The following is a 24,137-nucleotide window of genomic DNA, read 5'->3' on the forward strand; positions in this document are numbered from 1 at the left end:
ACTGTTGCCAAGCATATAACATGCTAAAATCACTGCAATAATGATACAATAATAGACTCTTTAAAAAATTTGCCTATTTAAATAAAAACAGCGAGTTTTTTTGGCCGGCCAGTACATTTACACCATAGACAAAGCAGGTGTGTGTGTGTGATGTTTAGACCGATGGGACAGTGATTTCTAAGTGGCCCCCAAGTCTCTCCGACCAGCTAATTTCCATGGGATGAGTGTCAAGTATCGCGATAGTGTTTCTCTAGAGAGAGAGAGAGAGAGAGAGAGAGCAGTTTCATGTCTTCATTTCATCTTTATCCTCTTCAGAAGCTGCAGCGGCAGTAGCAGGCGCTTCTAGACGCACTGCAGAGGGCGATGAAGGTTTGTGTGTCTGTCCCAAGTGTTGACAGCCCCTCCTCCCCCGATGAAAAAAACACCATCATTCACTTAACCTCCTACATTTTGCCTGATGTGTTTTGCGTGGACAGTTGATTGATGCTTTGCTCTATGATTCTCTAAAAGTGGCTGGATGAGTGCGCAAAGTAACAGTGGAAGTTTGGAGGGGACGCCATCTTGGCTCCAGCAGCAGCAGCAGCGGCTCTCGAGCGCGTCCCCGGCGCCGCTTTTACACACACTCGGCGCGCCGCTCGCACCAGCCAAAGAAGGTAAAGTGTGCTTGTTTTATTCTCATAAGTCTCTAGTTTTGGATAGTAGAAGGACTTTTGTTGAAGGTTTCGTTGGTGGAGTTAAAATGAGGTTACAATTACTCGACCGACTTGGGTTACGAGTTACAGTATGAGGTTAGCAGGCTGCGGTTGGGCTAGCTTTTTAGCTGGACGGCATTCTAGCTAATTGGCTAGCTCGGCATTGGCTGACAAGCATGTTAGCCCCTTAGCATGCTAGCGTGTTGGTTTCTTGGCTAGTTAGCCGCCTAGCTTGTGCTGTCAAAATGAATCGCATAAAGTGGTCTCTGGATGGCTAACGTGCTAGCATTTTAGCTTGTTAGCATGTCAACCTCATACAGTTGAGCTTTAGCATTTTGGCTAATTAGCATCATAAGCTCGTACTGTACTACAGTGCAACTGCTCAGAATGAGGTCCAGCTAGTCAAAATAAGAAATAAAGAAAACGTCAGCTGGTAATTTACTGTTTTAGAACTGGTATGCGTTATGATATTTGGTAATGTGCTATCGCATTTTAAGATTACATTGTAAACTGGCGATTTTGACGTTAGATTTGAGGTTTTAGTGAGACTTGGGGATTCATGATGGCAAACAGGGAGCAGATGTATTTGTTTTGTTTCCCACCGTGCGTTTCATTAACTTTTTTTTCTTGTCAAGTCACGTGTTGATTTGTTTTTGGAAGTTTATGCACACATGTGTATTGAAGCATATTTAATACTGTCACGCCGAGGTGTTATTCAAACAGTTTGGGCTTGGTCTTGCTGTAATGGGTGCAAGTTTGGCATTGTGCCTGTTTTAAGGTGTCGTCCACTTCCACACATATGGCATTTAGGATATTATTGGAGTTGTTGGCCAGTTGTCAACTTGTGTCAGTCCTCACTGCTGACCTTTCATCCTGTCACAGAGCATTACATCCTAACACTAATGTGTGTGTGTCTGTCAACAGACCTGGAAGAGATAGTTTTGCTAGACTCTTTCCATGCTGTTGCTTCTGCCTGTGTTGTTTTTCATTGCAAAGAGACTAAAGAGAAGCGATATTCCCCCAGGGAGATGTTGATGTGAGAACCTCTCAAGAGCTGCACTGTGAACAAGCACATAAGTAATTATGTTAGTTATCAATAGCCAATCAACATATTTAAATAACATCACTGATTTCTGCATTATAAATACAGTATGCAGTGAAATAAAGTGATAGCATGAACCCCAAAGTAGGTGTTTTTAATTGACAGCATGAGTATGCGTGTCAGAAACAGGTGGACACTGTGCCTGTGAAGAGCAGAGAGCTAAAATGACATCCCTGCATTGTAAGGGTTCACCCGGGTGCTTGTGCAGGGGCCTGAGAGCAGGAGACCCGTGCAGAATGTCAAGGAAATGATGCCTCTTCACCAGAGAGTGCAAAAAGGACAAAGAGCAAGAGGCAGTGTTGAGAGTTAGCTCCTGAGTCCTTTACCTTACATGGTTTTTCAATTGGAATCATGTTGTCTGACATTACTTTCTGTCCAAGATGTGGAAATGTAATTTATCAAGCCTGGGTGATGCTATTAAGCTGCATCTGTTTACTGTAGCTGTATCTCCCAGATGTGTTGCTTTTGAAGTATAAATCGATTATTTAGCACTCTTTGAAACACATCCACAGAGTCTGACTCTGAGGCTGCTCAAAATAGCCTCACCTTCTCCCATCTGCCTCCATTACTGAACTCTAATGATAAACCTCCCCTGCAGTCCTGTTTATGTCCTGGCCTGATAACACCACTGATCTTTGCACTGCCATTTTGTGTCAGTGGGAATGTGCCGGGCATCCATGTTGGCTCTTGGTCCTCTGGAGAGCGAGGGATAAGCCTGGTTAAAAGACTGCAGCCAGACTAGGAGAGAGTTTCACTCAGCAGTGTCTGCCACAGGGAACCGCTCGCTTCTTAATGCTGTAGTTTCAGTCCTGTTCACAGCATGACATTTACACAATGCGTGTTTTACAGTAACCGAATTCACAGCTGATAGTGGTCAAGTCATGTTTATTTATAGGGATGCACTGTTACCACTTTTTCCAGAACGAGGCTGATACTTTTATTTTCGGTACTCTTCGACACCTGTATTTTCACTGCATTTGTAATATTTAAAGGTGCAGTGTGTAAATTTTAGCGCCATCTAGCGGTGAGGTTGTGAATTGCAACCGTCTACTGCAAACCCCTCCCTTTTGAAGCCCATAGAGAAGCTACGGTGGCCGATACAGGACAAAGATGTCGTCGTCGGAGAGCAGAGAGTGACTAGCGCTCAGTAGAGAAGTTTGTCCGTTTTGGGCTACTGTAAGGGGACCTGTGGTGTACAGGGCTCTAGAGTGTGCCCAACATTTTCAAGGGTGCGACTAAAAAGCTCTGTTTTAGGCAAATTTAAAATAAAAAAAAAGTTTAACGTTACCATTAAAGTGAAAGAGTCCTGTACTAACATCGTCAAGCAAACCACCAAAACAAAATCGTTGTGTGTAATCATTTGCCGTTCGCCTGTAATCTTCTTTTGAAGAGACTGGCAGATCGCGCTGCAACATTTCCCTCAGATACAGTAAATGCTTAACCAAGTCGGCGTCACTACTGAGATTGTGCATTGTTATTAGGGATGCAACAATACAGTTTGTCCACGGTTCAATACATACCTCGGTTTTTAACCACGGTTTTCGGTTCGGTTCTGATGGCTTGTCACATACATTTTTTGTTATTCTATTCTTAGGCGACAGGAACAGCAAGAGGTTAAAGAGAAAAAAGACTATTCTTTTATTGCAATACTCTTTCTTTATTTTACTTAAAATAATTGAAAAACCTTACTTAAACTTAAAACTTTACTTTAAAAACCCCTTGTACACATTCCTAGTGTATTGGATAATATAAAATAAATAGGGATGCACGATATATCGGCAACATATCGTTATCGGCCGATAAATGATTATTTTTGATGTTATCGTTATCGGTCCAATAAGAAAATTTGACCGATATAGTCAAGCCGATAGATAATGTATTATTTCCTTCAGCTGAGACGGACGCGCTGTCCACCATGATGGGTTTGAATTGCTCTAAATATGTTTGGAATCACTTCGAAAAGGAAAATACAGTTATGTGCAACATGTGCAGCGCAAGTCTTCTATAATCTACATAAAATAATAATGAGAATAGAATAGGCTGTAAAAGAGCGTTGTGTTTCAGCGCGTTTGTTGAGGGAAGGGCGCGCCCACGGAGTTACACCTTCATGACAAGCACAGTCAAGTTCGCTTGTGCATTCACAGCCTTTTGTGCCATTGTAAGTTGTAATATTATATTTATTATTATTCTGTGTATGTAATATCATTTAGGATGCGTTTGGTTGAGTTAATAAACGATGCAGTAAAGCACTTCATTGTACCGGCGCGCGCATTTCAAACAGAAATGCACAGCATTAATAACTACTGGGACTGTCCTATACATAACACTGCAATGAGAATATTTCGGTTATAAAACGTAGTGAATTCTCTGGGTTTAGTTGTTTTTCAGCGCGCTGTTGTGGGAAGCGTCAACAACGCATTCTGACCAGCACAGTCAAGTTCGCTTGTGCATTCGCGTCATTTTAAGCATATGTAAGTCGTAATATTACGTTTTTGTAGTATAAACATCTGATTAAAGTCATATAGGATGTGTTTCGTTAAGTCAGTAACCCGCAGTGCTTCACTGAACCGGTGATCATCTTAAGTTTCAGCACGCTCTCAAACAGGGGAAGAGCATCCACAGGAGTTATAACCCTTCACCTATGCGTGATTTTGTGCTAATATAAGTTGCAATATTATATTTATTTTGCATAAATATCTGATTGTTCTCATAAATGATGCGTTTAGTTGTTAATTAAACTTCTAAGTGCTTCAGTTTATGGTTGTTCGTTCATTCTCTCCAGCTTCAGCGCGCTCTCAAACAGCAACATTATTCCTAATAGACTAGACTAATATTACAGATGTTTACTATTACTGTAATATTAAACTTTTTTTTTTTCAAAAACACAGAAGCATTATTTTTTATAATTAGCACTTTTATTGTTCTCGTATCATTTCCATCAACAATATGGTTTGATTAAAACCATTTCTTTATCGTCTGTGCGGAGGTTATTTCATGCACTTGCATTCTGATTCTTTATTATGCATTTATGCTTTATATGCTTTATTATTATTACTTGTTTGCATTATTTAGGTATATTATTTTTATTTTTTAGACAATATAATTTTTGGTAACATTTTACAAATAAGGTCTCATTTTATTAATGCATTTACTATCATGAACAAACAGAGAGCAATAACCTTTGTTTCTTTTAGTAATACAATGTTTGTGTTTTGTAACAGTCCATTCACAGTTCATACCTAATGTTAAAAGACACAACTTTGGGTCTGAATATGTTGAGATTAACATGAACTAAAATTAATAAATCCTGTTGAAGTATTGTTCATTCATTGTTGGTTAACTAATACTAACAAAAAATAAACCTTATTGTAAAGTGTTAAAAAAAAAATTTGGCCATAGGAGTGTAAAATTAATTTGAAAAGGTAAGGAATCTCACACTGGTTCAAATAGGCTACTGTAGTGTATAGGTTTGATTTATGTTGAAGTGTTTGGGACATGGCTTTTAATGGTGAGCCTTTTGTTTTTGTAAGCAGGCTCTCAGAGTTTATTAAAATTAGTATTTAGATTTATCGGCCAATATATCGGTTATCGGCTTTCAAATATTAAGAATTATCGGTTATCGGTATCGGCCAAAATTTTCATATCGGTGCATCCCTAAAAATAAATATATATATTGAGATTTACACTGGCAGCTCAGAGCTGTACAGCAGCATTTAAGTATGAAATTGAATGATTGAATGTAAAAATAAAACTACATAGACGTCACTATAAAATATACATCGATTCTTATTAAAGCTACTGTATTAGTTTTTCAGTCAAGAGCAGTGAGTGATTTTTCTCTTTGTCTTTTGTTGTTGTATTAACATTAAAGGGATATTTCACTCAAAAATTAAAATTCTGTCATCGAGAAATTAGTACAGGTTTGGAACAATATCAGAGTGAGTAAATAATGACATAATTTTAGAGGTGAACTGTCCCTTTAAGGACCGCGTGTTCACTACTGCCCTGTTGTCAATTTAAGACCTCTACACATCTAATATACAGACACGATTGCGATTTTTACTTTCACTTTAGACATAACCGACTGTGTTTAAATGTTAACCTTCTGTGTATTTGACAGTATTAGCGCAGTAAGACGACTACTTAGTCCAGTAATCGCGTGTTTGACAGGCTTTCAGTGTGCGCGCTCGGAAAAACGCTTGTTAAACTGGTGAAACCGGCAAGGTGAAACAAATGAAACAAATGAAACCGGCAAGGCTTTAAAACGCATGCAAATAATACATTTTTGTGATTGTGAATAACTATAGTGTTCCGTGAGTAGGGTTGGGTATCGTTTGGGTTTTTTTCGATTCCGGTGCCAAACCGATACTTTTACAACGGTTCCGGTGCCTAAACGGTGCCTGAACCGATACTTTTTTTTTTTTTTTAAAGGCCACCAAACGAGGTGGATGACATTAAATGGCTTTTTATTTATTTATTTATTATTTAAATTGAACCATTTATTAAAAGTTTAATGTAAACTTAAATGTATGAATATAAATAAATACAAAACACAATTTACTTATTTACAAATTATAATTGACATATTTACAAATTCACAGTAAAACCTAAGCCACCCAACTACAACAAGCCTAATATAACTCTAAACAGTTACAGTAATAACAGCAGTCGTCTGTATTCTTGCTCTGCTACAAACCAGCTTCGAGCTTCAGCTTTATTTTGAAATATGATCATATTCTCTGGCTAAATATTTTAGAACGCATCGCCTTAATCTTTCCATGGTGACGAGTCATGTTTCTCACATGACACACAGCAGCCGCAATAGCGCTGACAGCTCAGCTGTATCGGGTTTATTTTGTTTTTTCTTTTTATTCAAAATATTCACAAACTTCTTAACTGTGTCACGAACTATCTGATGTTCAAACGTGTGAGTGAATGTGTGTTAGTTGATCTATAAAGCGCAATGGGCGGCGCCATGTTAGTTTGCGCCTCAGAATCGGATCTGTCGGATTTACAACACTTGAGTTCATTCTCGTCTCACGAAATACATGAAAGTAAGTGACCAGTGAACTGGAAGAAGAGTAGAGTAAACTATATAGTTACTATATAATGTGCATTTATCTGATGTGAATAAAACGCGTAAAGTTAGTCAAATTATAACCGTCTGAAAGGATTGTCATTGCCGCTTTCATAGACATCAGTGTGTGTTTTTTGCTAGTAGCCTACTTATGAGCATTTAAATGTCTGAAACCTGGAATAAACATGATGTGGTTGAAAACACTGAATAGTTGTCATGAGTTGTGATGTGACCAGCGCTGAGCGTCTGTCTCTGGCTCAGCCAAAGCGCGAAAGCACGTTTGAATTTTGGCACCGAAATGAGGAACCGAAATCTGCGTTCTGATTCGGTCCGGTACATACCGGTTATATAAGTACCGGTGCCATATTGGAACCGGATTTCGGTACCCAACCCTATCCGTGAGTATAACTCTACCACTAACGTGTGATGTGAATCTGTGTCGCGTTGTTCAGTGGGATGGAGACAAATGATAGAATTTGTAGAAAAATAATTAAATGCGAAACCGAAAAAAACGCAATTCACAAGCGTGAATTGAACCGTGAATGCCGTAGCGAACGGTTCAATATTATATTGAGAATTGTGGCATCCCTAATTGTTATATTATATTCCAAAAATAGTCTCTTTGAGAACGATATTTGCTGATATATCTACTGTCCTACCTGAAACGCTAACGTTAGTACCATTGTTAATTTGTTGTGCCTGCTGCAAAGTGACTTTCTGGCTCTTTGAAAAAACTTTCGACCACTTTTAATCCTGCGGTGATCTACCCGTAATAATTCATTATAACATTTGTTCCAGCTGGCACAATTTTATTAAGAAATATAAAAAATTATAGGCTATCGTAGCCTACAATAGCCTATTAGTAACGTTACTACATAATTATGACAATCATCAAAGCGTGTTATAGAGCAGGCAGAGGAAATAAAAAATTCTGTATTTTTATATAAGAGTTGTATTTAATTGCTTTATTTCATTATCTTTTAAATTAATTTATATAACTTTGTTAAAGGGGTAATGAACTGGATTTTTAATTTTTTTTATACTGTTGTCTGAGGTCAACTTATGACGTTTGCGTGGTTTTTACATTCAGAAACGTTTCGGGTATTTTTTGTGGTTAAAAAAAAATAGACCTAAGCAAACAATAGCAATTAAAGTGACTTATAATGAAATGCATATTATAATAATAATGAGGCACTAATATTTGGTTTAAATAAAGTATCAAAAACAAATAATCTAATGGTTTTATAGAACAACACATTCGTAACGTAGATAAGATGATTGTTTAGCAGATCAAATCCTTGTTTAATTTTGGCCAAACTTCATTTAATTGAAATGTTTACTTAAATGTTAGCCACTATAATTTCTTGAACAAGAATATGTGGACATCAAAACTTGCAAACTAAGAGTGAGTGTTTAGACTATTATTTTGAAATGGCAACAAAAAGTGTGTATGTTTATTAGAAACCTATTGATGTATTCTTGCAGATCTCATTGGTCGGCCAGTTTTTAACTCGTTGCATCAAAACAAAAAAACAAACCCAAGGCGTGTTTTTTATTTTTAATTTTTTTAATGACGCTTTTACGCCTGGCGTTTTGCGCGTCGATGTGCACACTCTAAAACGCCCATGAAAATCGTCCCAGTGTGAACAGACCTTAAACCTACGGTTCATTAAACGGCATGTAAATTATAACGTTTCATGTGGAGAAGAATGAAGCCGTTCTGAGACGCACATAACCGACACAAATTTTTTCAAATTAATTCACAACAACGCTATGCTATAGTATGGTTTTTAAACGGTTTTAATATATCGTGCAGCCTTAGAAAACGATCTAATAATGAGAAAAAGCATAAGTTGATGTAAATGTAAAACATTAATGAAGACTAATAAGTGGTCCAGTGGGTTAAACCATGGAACTGATACGCAGAAGGTTGCTGGTTCGATCCCAGCGGTCACCACCAGTGTGTCCTTGAGCAAGGCACTTTACTCCATGTTGCTCCTGGGGGATTGTCCCTGAAATAAGGGCACTGTAAGTCACTTTGGATAAAAGCGTCTGCCAAATGCATAAATGTAAATGTAAATACAATTGAACAAAGATATAAATGAAATAAACATTGCTTTTCAGGTTTTCAGGTAGTTCTAACTAGAGATGCACCGATCAACCGTCCCAGAACGGTGACCAGTCCGTTTTGTTGCCAGCGCAATAACGTCAGCTGCGCGTTCTCGCTCTTTTCTCTCTGACGGCAATGTGACTCACACCCGCCTTCTCTCACTGTCATTTGCGATACACTATTAGCATGTTCATGGTTCAAAGCACCAAGTGTGTACAAATCAGCGCTGAAATGGTGTTATCCACCAGTTGCCTGGTAACTTTTTAATGAATTTTGACAATGCATGGATGTGAGAATGTTGTGTCATAGTGTTGTGAAAACATAGTCTTCATTAAAACTCTCATTATTAAATATTTTTTTGTCTTTAGCTGATCACATGCCTGCCTCACTTAAAGGAACACGCCACTCTTTTTGAAAATATAGAGTTAAACAGTTTTACCGTTTTCTAATCCATTCAGCCGATCTCCGTGTCTGGCGGTAGCACTTATCATTGCGCCGCTGCACCCATGGGACGGCAGCAAAGTTCCTTGATTAACGGGATAAAGTGTACTGGGATATGAACACTGATTAGGGATGAAGCGATTAACCGGTTTCACGATTAACCGCGCTTAAAAACGTCACGGTTAATGAATCGTAAAGGTTCCACTACATCGCGTTTCTGTTGTATGGAATGAAAACAAGGTTACACCAGCACGCGGCGCGCCAGTTTAAGTGACGTGCTTATCGGAGACACGGAGGCTACTGCTTTACTACCGTAGATTAACTATAGCAGAGGGAGGCAGCACCTGCGGGATCATCACCCAGCTTTACACGCTCAATTAAAGAAAATACATAATAACTGAGTTAAATTGCGTGGCAAATTACTTAATGAAACATTGCGTTGAATATTATATGAATATCTGAACATGTAATGCATAGAAAGAAAGAACGAACGGAGTCTCTGCTTTGAAACATAAAAATCTGTTTTATTCTAGCTTAATGTAATCCTTTTTAATCAACACTTGAATGTGGGCACGTCTCATTAAAAAATGCAACATTTTAGCATAAAGCTGAGAAAATCACGTTTTTGTCAAAGACTACATCCAGATCAGATTCAGAGCGATGATCAAACACAGATGGAGCAGATCGAGTCCATCAACACCCCGGAGCTTCACGGTCCTGTAGCTCATCCTGGCATTTTATTCAGTAACATTAGGGCGTTTTGATTTAGACGCTGTTTAATGTTGATGATCGCGTTATTTTACGTATGCATCTGCTTGCACGTGAGTTCGTTTCTTTCTGCTTCTTCGTCTGTTTTGATCTGGAGAGTCGGCACCATTTCAGAAGATGCGTAATAGCGCCCCCTAGCGTATAACATGAGCTGTTTCTTTCCATCATTTTTACTAAAACTTCAAACAGACAAACCTATATGTAACCCTGGTTATTTCCTGGCTTTATACTCTTTTCTCACAACTCCCCACTGTTTGTTATCGCGAGATTTGCCCAAGTATCGCGAGACTTGATACGGAGGCCGCGTCATTTCCCTTTAAATATGGCGCCGCGCTGTTGATTTGTGTGTGTGTGGGAGTCGATGTGTTGAGCTGCTGCAGATGCCTCCATTTCATGTTGAGACTGCTGTGTTGAGTGCTTTAATGAGACGGGAACTGGCCAGGTTCTCGTATGGATGGCGAGCTACTAGGCCCTGAACCAAAGATTAAGAGCGCAAGCATCTGCCGGTGTGGTAGGAGGCGCTGCAGCTGCTCCCCTCACACACCCCCGCACACCATTATACATTTTCATATATTTTTGCACATTCATTTTATTTTACGGACTGATCTTCTCATGAACATTAATTGCGTGTCGGACTTTGCCCATCGTGTGGGTTGTGCATAGACGGCTGCTGAATTCAAGCACTAATAGACATGCTTTTCTCAAGCCACATGTAAAATGAGATGAATTATTAAAAAGATTGTTAAAATGACTACATATTAATGACAATAACAGTTCAGTTTATTCCCCCTATTATTAGTTTTATATTAATAATAATTATAATACTTAGATATTATAGAAATATAATCGTTAATGTAATCAAATATTGAAAATCAACTTAAGTCATTACTCATATTCACTTAGTTATTAAGTCCAGTCAAAGTTCATCTTTGTATGGATTATTTATTTTCATTTTTCTTATGCTCTTTTAGCTTTAGACTGGTGGTGCTGTAGCTGCAGTTCAACAACCAACTGTTGCAGAATCCTTTTTTACCATAATTTCCAAGTTCTCTACCCCAAGTCCAAAAGGAATGTTTATTTTGTGCTGTAGTTTTTGGCTATTGTGTTCTTTCTATTTCAAAAGTCAGCAATAAATAACACTTTAAAATCTAACGAGTGTTTCTGTGGTTTTATACATTAGTACAGGGAGTGCAGAATTATTAGGCACGTTGATTTTCTGATCATATTTTTTTTCCAGGCACATTTGACCAATTCCAAACCACAGTAATCCTAATAACTACTATTGATTTAGTATTTAATAATGTATAAGTGATATATAATTGTTCATGAAGGCTGGAAATGAAAATCACCTTATATTCAGGTGTGCAGAATTATTAGGCATGTTTTCTTTTACAGATAAATTGAGCCAAAAAAGAGATTTAACTCAGACTGAAAAGTCAAAAAGTATTAAATGCCCATGAGAAGGATGCAATACTAATGCAATACTAGACATTGCAGTTAAGGCATGACCATTGGACAGTGAAATGCTCGTTGGGTCAGCAGGGTCAGACAAAAACAGGTGGTGAAGAAAAGACACCTGTTAACTGCAAAAGAATGAAGAATTAAGGTGAAGAATTAAGGGTGAAACCATCAGGGACCCTTTAGTCTCCAGCGCCACCATTTTCCAGAGCTGCAACCTACCTGGAGTCTCCAGAAGTGAAGGTGTCAGGATCTCAGAGACTTCAGTTAGGAAAAGAATCCTAAAAAATGACCCCCACTAGATAAGAATCACAAGCTGAAGTGTTGTAAAATACATGAAGCCTGCTTTTTTATAGGCTTTATGGACAGATAGGTTGAGAGTGACTCTTGAAGGACCAGCACCACATCCTCTAGTACCACTGTTTGAAGAATTCATCTTCCAGAATCTGGCAGTACGTTTTGGGAGTTCATTTTAGTCCATCCTGAAGTCCGTTTTGCAGAGATGAACTAAAAATGAACTCCCAAAACGTACTGCCAGATTCTGGAAGATGAATTCTTCAAACAGTGGTACTAGAGGATGTGGTGCTGGTCCTTCAAGAGTCACTCTCAACCTATCTGTCCATAAAGCCTATAAAAAAAACCTTCTTCATGTATTTTACAACACTTCAGCTTGTGATTCTTATCTAGTGGGGGTCATTTTTTAGGATTCTTTTCCTAACTGAAGTCTCTGAGATCCTGACACCTTGCACTTCTGGAGACTCCAGGTAGGTTGCAGCTCTGGAAAATGGTGGCGCTGGAGACTAAAGGGTTCCTGATGGTTTCACCCTTAATTCTTCACCTTAATTCTTCATTCTTTTGCAGTTAACAGGTGTCTTTTCTTCACCACCTGTTTTTGTCAGATCCTGCTGACCCAACGAGCATTTCACTGTCCAATGGTCATGCCTTAACTGCAATGTCTAGTATTGCATTAGTATTGCATCCTTCTCATGGGCATTTAATACTTTTTGACTTTTCAGTCTGAGTTAAATCTCTTTTTTGGCTCAATTTATCTGTAAAAGAAAACATGCCTAATAATTCTGCACACCTGAATATAAGGTGATTTTCATTTCCAGCCTTCATGAACAATTATATATCACTTATACATTATTAAATACTAAATCAATAGTAGTTATTAGGATTACTGTGGTTTGGAATTGGTCAAATGTGCCTGGAAAAAAATATGATCAGAAAATCAACGTGCCTAATAATTCTGCACTCCCTGTAGTTTTGTAAAAATTAATGAATACATAATAATCGTGAAACTGTGATTCCTCAGACTATCATCGTACCAACAAAATCTCTAATCGTTGCATCCCTAACACTGAAATCTATATGGTGTCGTACTATCAATCAAATAGGGCAAATCACGACAACAAGTGTTTGTCATTGAATCCCTCATTCAAGAGATTCATTCACAAAGGCTGATTCCTTCATTTTCGAAAAAAAGTCTTTATGAATGAGACATTGACTCCTTCTCCTTTCATTATTTCATTCAAATAAATGTATTTTTTAATAGACTGTTAGGGTTGTGCCAATGGACGATATCATCGTCCATCGTGATGGCTGACCGACATCAAAATGGAGCTCCACCATCGTGATGTCACGCCCCCGTTGCGAGTCTGTTGTGAGTGCGACGCACCCTAATCCTCTTCTATAGTTATAGTTAAACTAAAAACTTAGCAGGGATTGCTCTGTAAATTAATTTGAGAATGTAACTAATGCATATATGCTATTTTAAATACGGTAGTCTATGCCAGATATACGTGTAGCCTAGGGATGTGACGGTGAGGAAATTTTCCCACCGGTTAATTGATGTGTGACAACACCGGTAATACCGGTATCACCGGCGGAGGCTTTTAAATCACTAATTCTATCTAACCGAAAGTAACATGCACACGCGACCGCTCTGAACGGAAAACCCGCCAGTGCGCACACACCGTGAATGACAGCTCGTCTGTAAATGCGCGCTCTGTGAGGCAATGGGTGCGTCTCAATCAGTTCCCTAGTTCAGTAGTCAGGGCACTGATCAAGCATTGATCAGTCTATGATTGAGAAGCACGTCATGAATGAATAACCGTTCGTCCGTAAAGCCCTTTTTATACTCGACGCGCCCGCACGAGCGCGAGGGTGCGCGCGGCAAAAATAAATGCGCGCAGTCAGCGTAGCGGAGACTCGAACAGCGGAGCCAGGCGAAAGGAAACAATGCGCGCTCTGTGCGGCCGTGCACATTTTACTTTCGGTTTTTAATTAGCGCCAATTCGGCTGCGGGTTGCTTGAATTGTGGGTTCATTAGCCTATTATTTTTAATGAAAAACACAACAACAAAACAAATGACAAACTCCCTTAAATAGGCGCTTTTACGTTTCACTTTGAAACCAAATCTTCCGCGATCATCTCAGTCAGCTCCTCACTCTTAAATCTGATGAATGACTCCTGCCGCTGCCGAGACTCACGGTCGGATCCTGCTTTCTTAAGCAGATACGTTCAGTTTTTATTTGTATTGTCTGTTCTCTAACGGAGCTAAATTATTTTAATACTATAAACAAATCAAAAAGACGGTGGGCGGTGCCACGGTGGGTAAGTGATGTAACCGGTGTTGAGTCTGGACACCGGTAACACCGGCAACACCGACTATCGTAGCAAGCCTAGTGTAGCCTAAATTTTGAAATCATTTGAGGCTGAAACATCCATAAGCATGCGTGTTTATTTTAGCTCTTCCGTCAGTGAAACAACACACTACAGCCTATTCAACATTTAAACGATTTTCAGTAAATAATGGTTACCTAAAGAATATAAGAAAAATAAATATTAGTATTAAATATTAAAAATATTTGATTCATACTATTTCCCCGCAAAGACGTGCTCTGCGCTTTGAGAGGAATGGGACACAAGCAGGATAGACACCTTTCAAATATATCTTCGCGTTTTCTCCTGATGTTGCAAGGCAACACTTGTTGTAAAATGTCTGAAGAGCGGATTTTATCTTCCACAAGGTCAAGACATTTAGGCAATGTTTGATTATTCACTGCCAGAGAAAACGAAACTAAAATCACCGTGGCGTGTGTGTGAAATGCGCTATTCAAATAAACCAAACTTGACGCGCATTACCAAGTTTAATAACAAGAGCAAACTGTGTTAAATAAAGTTTGAAGTAAAAAGGTATTTGTCCCACAGTGTTTTTTTTATACTTTCCCACAGTAAAGGATGTGAATAGTTATAATAGACTTAATTACAAGCAAACGAAAGGAAGAAACGTTTATAATCCCCTGCGAAAATGGCGATGTGAGTGAAGATTTGGGAAAGGAAACAAGATGTCCATGTCCATTGGGATAAAATGGACTAGGCCTATTGTTAAAAATCACTGAAAATCGAGTGACCATATCCAGATCACAAAACAGAATGAAAAAGTGCTCTCTGACCATTATTTCCTTTCTAGGCTAAATAAAGCTTTGTGCTTCACTCCTGTGGTAATATTCACGTGAAACAGCATTCACATACAAAACACTGGGTTAATAAAATAACGAAAAAATTTTTAGAGTAGAAAATAGTATTTTTGTAAAGAGATATATTAAAATAAAAAGAGCTCAACTCTTAAGTGGAAGGAACCTATTTTTTTCCCCCTCACGTGCAAACTAGCGGATGAGTCATTATTTGGGTTAGTAAAAATCCCCCAAACGACGATATCATCGACCATCACGATGTTTTACTGTAAACATCGTCAACTGCCAATTTACGGGACATCGCCCAACCCTATAGACTGTAGCAATGAACATTGAGTAGTTAGAACCACTAGTAAATCACGTTGTCTTGTAATGCTCTATCTTCAGAATCGTGGGAGACTCGTGATCTCCATTTAAACAAAAAAAAAATTCTCAATTTATCCAGAATCGTGCCGCTCTACTCTTGTTTAAAAGCGTGACAATCTAAAACTGTTAGGAGAATTAGGATTGACACACACATTTATTTTCACTGTAACATGGTGTTGCAAAAATCACAACGTTCTCTCACTATCACTCTCAGTGACACTGATTAAATGATCTCTCATTTTTTATGAAGTAAGCAATACTAACACTATCCGTGTCTACTCTCATTTAATTTAGTGTCCGAGTGTGTGGGAGTCTCTCCAGAAGAACAGTTATCATTTACACCGTTGCAATAAATGTTTTATTGTGGCTGTTTAAACATAAACTCAATGAACATGCATCATAAAACCCATCTGTACTGTGGGCAACATTAGTCCTTTGACACATTACTTTCAGAGCTGTGTGTAAACTTCAGCTTGATGGTCTGAGCCTCAGGCAGCGCAGCAACAAACCGTTTACTCAATCATCTTATTTGCGATCTACAAAAAAAAAAAACTTTTTCATTGCTTTCGATTAATGTAATTCTCTAATCTGCTAGATTAAATTAAGGGGGAATGTAAACCAATCAAGTACTTAAATTATTTTTAGTGAAACTGTTCCCATCAGGCTTTGCTTGGTACTTAATGATAAAAGTAAAAATGTTGCAATTAAGTGGTATTTTATGCGTTTTTGAGCAAGATGAGAAAGAGGGAGACTTAATAGTGTTTAGTAGTGTTTAATGTCCAATTATGTTAGGATTATTAGAACTGTTTAAACTGTGTTTCCATTGTGGAGAAGAGTGGAGCATTTGCTTAAGCTGTGGTCTGGTACAGCACTTGTCATTACTGCTTTGCTAAAGAAGCACTTAGCATGCTAATATGTGCTATTGTTAGCTAATAGTTTGTTAGCTACAATCTTTTAATTCAGTCTGTAGCGGATTGATGTTTTCGGGTGCCAGTTTATAAGGGAATGAGTGTACTTGTAGAGAATGGGAACAGTCAGCAATGCATTCTGAGACTTTAGGACACAGACAGTGAGAGTAGTAGTGGAGGTAGATGTTAAAACTTATATTATACAGATAAAAACGCATTCGAATGGTGAGCAGTGCTGTTATGAACCGCCATAGCCGCTCTCACACCGGTATCTCAAATGAAGCGCAATTTTTCAGTTTACCAGCTGAGAAACAACACAATAGTGAAAGTAAAACTCCAAAATGTGTGGCTTTATAAAAAAAATGCATGTCGCAATGCAATGCACAAGCATGTCAGATACCCCTTTTCCACCAGAATGAACCGGGTGCTAGTTCAGAGCTAGTGCTAGTGCCGGTTCAGAGTTGGTTGGACTGATGAGCCTTCTAAGAACCGGTTTGCCTTTCCACGGGCTAGAGAGTCAGCACAGAGCCAGGTCTTATGTCACGGTAAACGTCTCCTCTTTCTCAGCAACGCTAGCGAGGCAGCGGGAAACACAAACACTGAAACACACCAGGCTTGATCGAGATGCATCGGTGCTGCGCAAACCGATCCGTGCATGATATCAAAATACCGCATGAGCGAGTCAAAAGCATAAGGAGTCGTAGGCTCTCGCAGTACTTTGATGTCATACGTTGCGTTACTATTGATGCACATGGCTTTGCGATCCTACATCGGCATCAAAACACAGCGAATCCAACGCATTCGTGCAGCTCGCCGTTATTTGTATATAGACGGAGATTGCAATCGGGCCTCTGTTAGCTGCTATTTCAAAAATGGCGGTGATGTGACTGACGGGGCGGAGTCACGTGAAAACCGAAATAACCGACATGGGAAAAATACGTCGGTTAGAGGTTCTGAATGTCGGTTTCGGTTATTTTTCGAAATAATCGTACAGCCCTAAAAGAGACGAGCACTGATACTAAAGCGTATTCTGAAAGCTCGTAAAGCTAGATTTAAAATAAGACAACGTTTATTATCAGCTATTACGGGCATTAACCGTGAGATTGCTGAGACGAACGCGCACCATCGGACAGAAGGAGCAAGACTGATATTTACTGAATGCAGAACAAACCTCGCAAAAGACTTTTAAAAATAGCGGTTGAAATAAAATGCTGCGCGAGCTCAACCAATCAGCATGTTCAGCGCCCCAGTCCCCCTACTACCTCGCGAGCAGGGACTTTCGGAGGGGGAAATATTTACCCAGAACTTCATTTAGACCCCGGTTCCTGCGGTGGAAACACACTGAGTACCACCCCAAAGGTCCTAGTTCCTGGGGAAAGTTCCTGCGGTGGAAACACGGCTAAAGATGTCGCCGTCTGAGACAGCAGAGAGTGACTAGCGCTCTGTAGAGAAGTTTGTCCGTTTAGGGCTACTGTAGAAACATGGCGGTGCAAAATGGCTACATAACGTCATATAGCCCATAACACTCTCACATGTAAATTTTTTTAGCATTGTTGCGAGGAGTAAAATTTACATGTAGTTTCAACAACCAGATGCTTTTAGACTTTAGTTTAGACTGTAATGCGGCCCAGACCACCTCCTGAAGTGGCTTTTAGTATTTTGTGTATTTGTTCTAAATGCTCCTGTTGTCTTCTGTGCCCAGACTTGAGTTTTGTTTGATACATTCAAGAAGCGCTTTTTCTTTGAGCAGGTAAAATTAAAGGTTCAGTTCATATAACTGACTGACACCGAATCGATGGCATACTAATCGTAATTGAACCGAACCGCGAGACCAGTGTAGGTACGCACCCTTACAATAGATCCTCATAAATACTACACACTGCACCTTTAAGCAATTAATGGAACATAAACGTGCGATTAGTCGACTAATGGTTTAAATGAATGACTAATAGTTGACTAGGAAAGTCTTTAATTTGGGGATGCCGGGAACCCTATTAATGAGTATTTAGCAGTATTAGAGTTGACCCCCTTCCTTCTCACAACCTGCTTCATCACCAACCCCACCTCCTCCCAGGGATGGAAATTAACTTTTTTGTCCACCGGCCACTGTGGCTGGTGGATTTCAAAATCTACCAGCCACTCAATGTTTTTACCAGCCACTTTCTTGTTTTTAACCGGTTAGTAATTAATACTACAAGCTCTACAATACTTAAGCAGTTTATTTAATCTCAAGTCTCAATTAAATACTGACATTTTCTCTTCCTCTCTTATACACACACAAACCATGAACTGATATACATTTCATTAAATGAGTAGGGCAGATTAATGGATGTGGCATTTGGATGATTCGTGGTCTTTTATGGCTTCCAGTTTTAGGTTTTTAGTCCCAACAATGAAACTATTAGTTTTGGCATCTTCTGAAGCGTGTTGACGACACACTAGGGTTGCCACCTTCAGTGTGGCAAAATAAGGGACACCCATTCACGACAATATAAAATGTTATATTATTTTACATTTGATAATTTAATTTATTCAAAAAGAACTCTTTAGTAGCCTATTTGGTGCACTTTAAAGGGATAGTTCACCCAAAACTAAAACATTCTGTCATCATTTACTCTCCCTCATGATGTTTCAAACCTGTATAAGTTTCTATGTTCTGCTGAACACAAAAGAAGATATTTTGCAGAAAGTTTGTACCCAGGCTGCTTTGGGGGCACCAATGACTTCCATAGTAATCTTCCTGTGTGTTCAACATAACAACGAAATGTATACATGTTTGGAACAACTTGAGGGTGAGTAAAATAATGACATAATTTTCATTTTTGAGTGAACTGTCCCTTTAAGCAGTCATTCTGAACCACTAATCACTTTTTTGACAATTCTGACAATTCTATTTTTTTATTAATTTACTTAAATTATGACTATATTATTATGCAATTATTTGTCCCACTTTTATCTAAATATTATTTTAATAAATGTCAAACTTTATATGGCAGGATTATTTATTATGTATGATTAAAATTATACATTAATAATAACATTAATTAGGCTATAATCTATTAATTTTAACAAGTCTAAAATATATATAATAATTCTGTCTGCCAAGCTCTGATAATGTATGGAATTAATATTATATAAATATATTATCCATTTAAAAAAACATTAGGCCTATACCTTTAGAAGCACGGATGTGTCTGTCACATAGACCGGTCTGTCAGCGCTGCTGCTTTAAGTCAGACAGTCTGAGCCACTGAAATGCTTCACTGCAAAGTGTGCAGTTCGCCTGAGGTTCATCACGAGTTACTGGACAGACCCATTGATACCTTTTTTCTATTCAGGACGCGACGCGAGCTCGATATGTTTTTAAAAAACCGCGCAAGTTTACAGCTCATGTTCTCGAGATTCCGCCGCTATGGCAACAAAGCCGCTAAAACGCAACCACGCGCAAATTAACTTCTCTACTACTTATTGGGAATTTGATTTGTAACGCCACATTTTTTTTGAAGGTGTGCCTCCTCTAACAGTAGGCTATGCTATTTTTATTTACCCGCCACGGTGGCCGGTAGGTGAAGCGAGTTTACCCGCAACAACACAAAATCACCCGCATTTGGCTGGTGGCGGGTGCTAATTTCCATCCCTGCCTCCTCCCCATCACCTTTTTCGCCAGTCCATACTTTGTAGGTTTGAATGTTGTTTTCTCAGTCCCATCGTGTGACGTGACATTTCTCAGGTTTCTCTTAAGTATCTGTCCGACTCTGTCACTGCAGACCAGACCAGTTACACAGAGAGGAGTAAAGGAGGTTTTATGTTATGATGTGTTGCAGTATTACGTTAGTGTGTTAGTCGGAGACTAGCCATAATTCTGTATCCATTTCTCTCTTACTGTCTCCCTGTGTCCCCTGATGTAATCCTGTATGTCTCAGGGGTGTTGTGTTTTCCCTCCTTATTGTATTTGTGTGATCTGGCTTTGTTGTTCTCAGAGAAGGAGAGAAAAGCTGAATGTTAACATGTATTCATTACTTCAATAAGATCATTGTTTCTGCCTTAAATTAATACATTGATAGCTAACTGTGTGATTTGTATACAGTGGGGAGAACAAGGTTTTGCAGGTTTTCATACTTACAAAGCATGTAGATGTCTGTCATTTTTATCATAGGTACACTTCAATTGTGAAAGACGGAATCTAAAATCCAGGAAATCACATTGTATGATTTTTAAATAATTAATTTGCATTTTATTGCATGACATAAGTATTTGATCACCTTCCAACCAGTAAGAATTCCGGCTCTCACAGACCTGTTAGTTTTTCTTGAAGAAGCCCTCCTGTTCTCCACTCATTACCTGTATTAACTGCACCTGTTTGAACTCGTTATCTGTATAAAAGACACCTGTCCACACACTCAAACAAACTCAATCAAAACACTCAATCAAACTGACTCCATCCTCTCCACAATGGCCCAGACCAGAGAGCTGTGTAAGGACATCAGGGATAAAATTGTAGACCTGCACAAGGCTGGGATGGGCTACAGGACAATAGGCAAGCAGCTTGGTGAGAAGGCAACAACTGTTGGCGCAATTATTAGAAAATGGAAGAAGTTCAAGATGACGGTCAATCTCCCTCGGTCTGGGGCACCATGCAAGATCTCACCTTGTGGGGCATCAATGATCATGAGGAAGGTGAGGGATCAGCCCAGATCTACACAGATGGCAGGACCTGGTCAATGACCTGAAGAGAGCTGGGACCACAGTCTCAAAGAAAACCATTAGTAACACTCTACGCCGTCATGGATTAATATCCTGCAGCGCACACAAGGTCCTCCTGCTCAAGCCAGCGCATGTCCAGGCCCGTCTGAAGTTTGCCAGTGACCATCTGGATGATCCAGAGGAGGAATGGGAGAAGGTCATGTGGTCTGATGAGACAAAAATAGAGATTTTTGGTCATAATTCCACTCGCCGTGTTTGGAGGAAGAAGAAGGACGAGTACAACCCCAAGAACACCATCCCAACCGTGAAGCATGGAGGTGAAAACCTCATTCTTTGGGGGTGCTTTTCTGCAAAGGGGACAGGACGACTGCACCGTATTAAGGGGAGGATGGATGGGGCAATGTATCGCGAGATCTTGGCAAACAACCTCCTTCCCTCAGTAAGAGCATTGAAGATGGGTCGTGGCTGGGTCTTCCAGCATGACAACGACCCGAAAAACACAGCCAGGGCAACTAAAGAGTGGCTCCAAAAGAAGCATCTCAAGGTCCTGGAGTGGCCTAGCCAGTTTCCAGACCTGAACCCATTAGAAAATCTTTGGAGGGAGCTGAAAGTCTGTTTTGCCCAGCGACAGCCCCGAAACCTGAAGGATCTGGAGGTCTGTATGGAAGAGAGGGCCAACATGGTCAAGAACTACAGGAATCGTATGATCTCTGAAATTGCAAACAAAGGTTTCTTTACCAAATATTAAGTTCTGCTTTTCTGATGTATCAAATACTTATGTCATGCAATAAAATGCAAATTAATTACTTAAAAATCATACAATGGGATTTTCTTGATTTTTGTTTTAAATTCCGTCACAGTTGAAGTTGTACCTATTAGGGCTGCACGATATGAGGAAAAGCTGCGATGTGCGATAACATTGTTTAATATTGCGATGGCGATATGACTTGCGATAAATATTCAAATGTGAATGTTAGCTATACTGTTCCCATGTCTTTAATAGGTCGTGTTCAGTGTTGGGCAGTAACGGAATACATGTACCTGCATTACATATTCAGAATACATATAATGAGTAACTGTCCGTTACAGTTACAATTTAAATAGTTGATATTTAGAATACAGTTACATTGTTGAAATCAATGGATAACATTAACCATACTTCTCTGTTTCATGAGTTTATTTACTCTCTAAATAAATTAAGGCAACTCAATGCATTTCTCAGAACGCCCCAATATGAAAACGAAAAAATGCACAGTTTGCGTGATCAGTCACAATGGAGTCGTTTCTATGTTGGAAATTCAAACAGCATTTCATATTAAAGAAAGAGAAGGGAGAACGAAATATAACACTGCAGTGCAACTGTGCAGTGCCGCGGTGGTTGGGGTGGCGGCTATACACGCACGCACGCCTATATATTTTTTTTATATAGCCTATATTATAAAGCTATATAAATTCGTTATATATTCGTTAAATATAGCTATTATTCGTTTATATTTTTTATTTTCAAAATGTAGGCTATTTAATTGAGATATATATCAATTATATATATATTAGCTATATTTAACGAATATATATCGATATATATTTATATAGCTATATTAGCTATATATAGCTATATTTAACGAATATATAACAAATTTATATAGCTTTATAATATTATTTACGAAAAACGGAAAAAAAACAAACATGCGTGTTTATTTTAGTAGGCCTACTTCCGTCAGTGAAACAACAAACTACAGTCTGTAAAACATTTAAATAAATATCTGTAAATAATCGAAATATAAATAGTATAAGTTAAATATTAGTTAAAGAAAAAATTCGTTTATATTTCCTCACAGACGTGCGTCATGCCTCTTTGCGCTGAAAGGGAAGACACGAGCAGGAAAGAAGCATCGTTTTCTAATAACTTAATGTTTTCTCCTGATGTTCCAAAACTGATAGGCTACTTGTAGTAAAATGTGAAGAACGAAATTATCTTCCACAGGGTCAAGAACAGGCTTTGTTTGATTACGCGCTTTGAGAGAAAGCGAAACTAAAAATCTCCGGCGTGTATGAACTACGCTATACACATAAAATTGACCAAGTCTAATAGCAAGCACATACTGTGTTAAATAAAGTAAAGTTTGAAGTAAAATGTATTTGTCCTACTCCGTTTCTACTTTACCACAGTAAATGATGCGAATATAGCCTAGGCTACTCCTAAATTAATCAAACGAGGAAGACACGTTTAATCCCCTGTGAGAGACGTAAATGAGGATTTGGGGAAACAAATAAGAGATTCCATGTCCGGTAGAATAAAATGGAGTAAGCCTAAGCCTATTATTAAATTCGAGGAAAATCGTGTGACCAGATAGCAAAACGCAAGCTTCCTCTCTCGTTCGGCATGAATCCTTATGTTTCCATGGCTGCGATGTAACATTTAATTGCAAACCTATTATTTATTTTGTAAATGAAGCTTTGTGCTTCACTCGTGTCATTAATATTCACGTAAAACAGCATTCACAAACAAAAAAAGGTGTTTTGGCCGACCACCGCCTGCTTAGTTGACGTGCAACTTTACATTCTCCTATGCGCTGATTTACCAGCCCAAGCGCCGTTGGCCCCGTTGACGGCAGCTAAATATTTTATAATATATGTTTAGTAAGCATGAATTTGATGGCCGCATTCCTAGACTTATAAAATGCAATTCAATGTGGAAGTAATCCAAGTATTCAGAATACGTTACTCAGATTGGCGCATGTAATAAACTGTTTTCCCTTATTTATCGTGTCAGGCTGTGTTGCGACGTGTTCATCGCGCGAGTTCATATCGCGATGACGATGAAAATTCGATGTATCGTTCAGCCCTAGTACCTATCAAAAATTACAGACTTCTACATGCTATGTAAGTGGGCAAACCTGCAAAATTGGCAGTGTATCAAATACTTGTTCTCCCCACTGTGTGTACATAACTTGGACACAGTCACATCTTATAACAGATTCCTCTAAATTGTAATGTAGACGCATGCATTTTCTATAAAGCTGCTTTGAAAC

The 24,137-nt window shown here is 38.8% G+C and overlaps 1 protein-coding gene across 10 annotated transcripts in view; it reads left to right on the top strand.

Moving 5' to 3' along the window:
• The first annotated feature begins 307 nt into the window (after nucleotides 1–307).
• The window catches only part of tlk1a (tousled-like kinase 1a), an 83,974-nt gene continuing 60,144 nt past the window's right edge, over nucleotides 308–24,137 (top strand). For 5 of the 10 annotated variants that reach the window (XM_079822042.1, XM_079822046.1, XM_079822044.1 and 2 more), the window contains exon 1: nucleotides 412–653. In XM_079822042.1, the coding sequence (XP_079678168.1) occupies nucleotides 518–653 (136 nt within the window). In that variant the 5' untranslated portion in view covers nucleotides 412–517. Of the gene's footprint in view, nucleotides 370–411; nucleotides 654–1,082; nucleotides 1,126–24,137 lie in introns of those variants that run through there. The other 5 variants (XM_079822045.1, XM_079822050.1, XM_079822048.1 and 2 more) reach the window with 2 other exon arrangements.

Source organism: Gobio gobio (assembly GCF_949357685.1).
Source record: "Gobio gobio genome assembly, chromosome: 7".
In the NCBI taxonomy this organism is placed as follows: Eukaryota; Metazoa; Chordata; class Actinopteri; order Cypriniformes; family Gobionidae; genus Gobio; species Gobio gobio.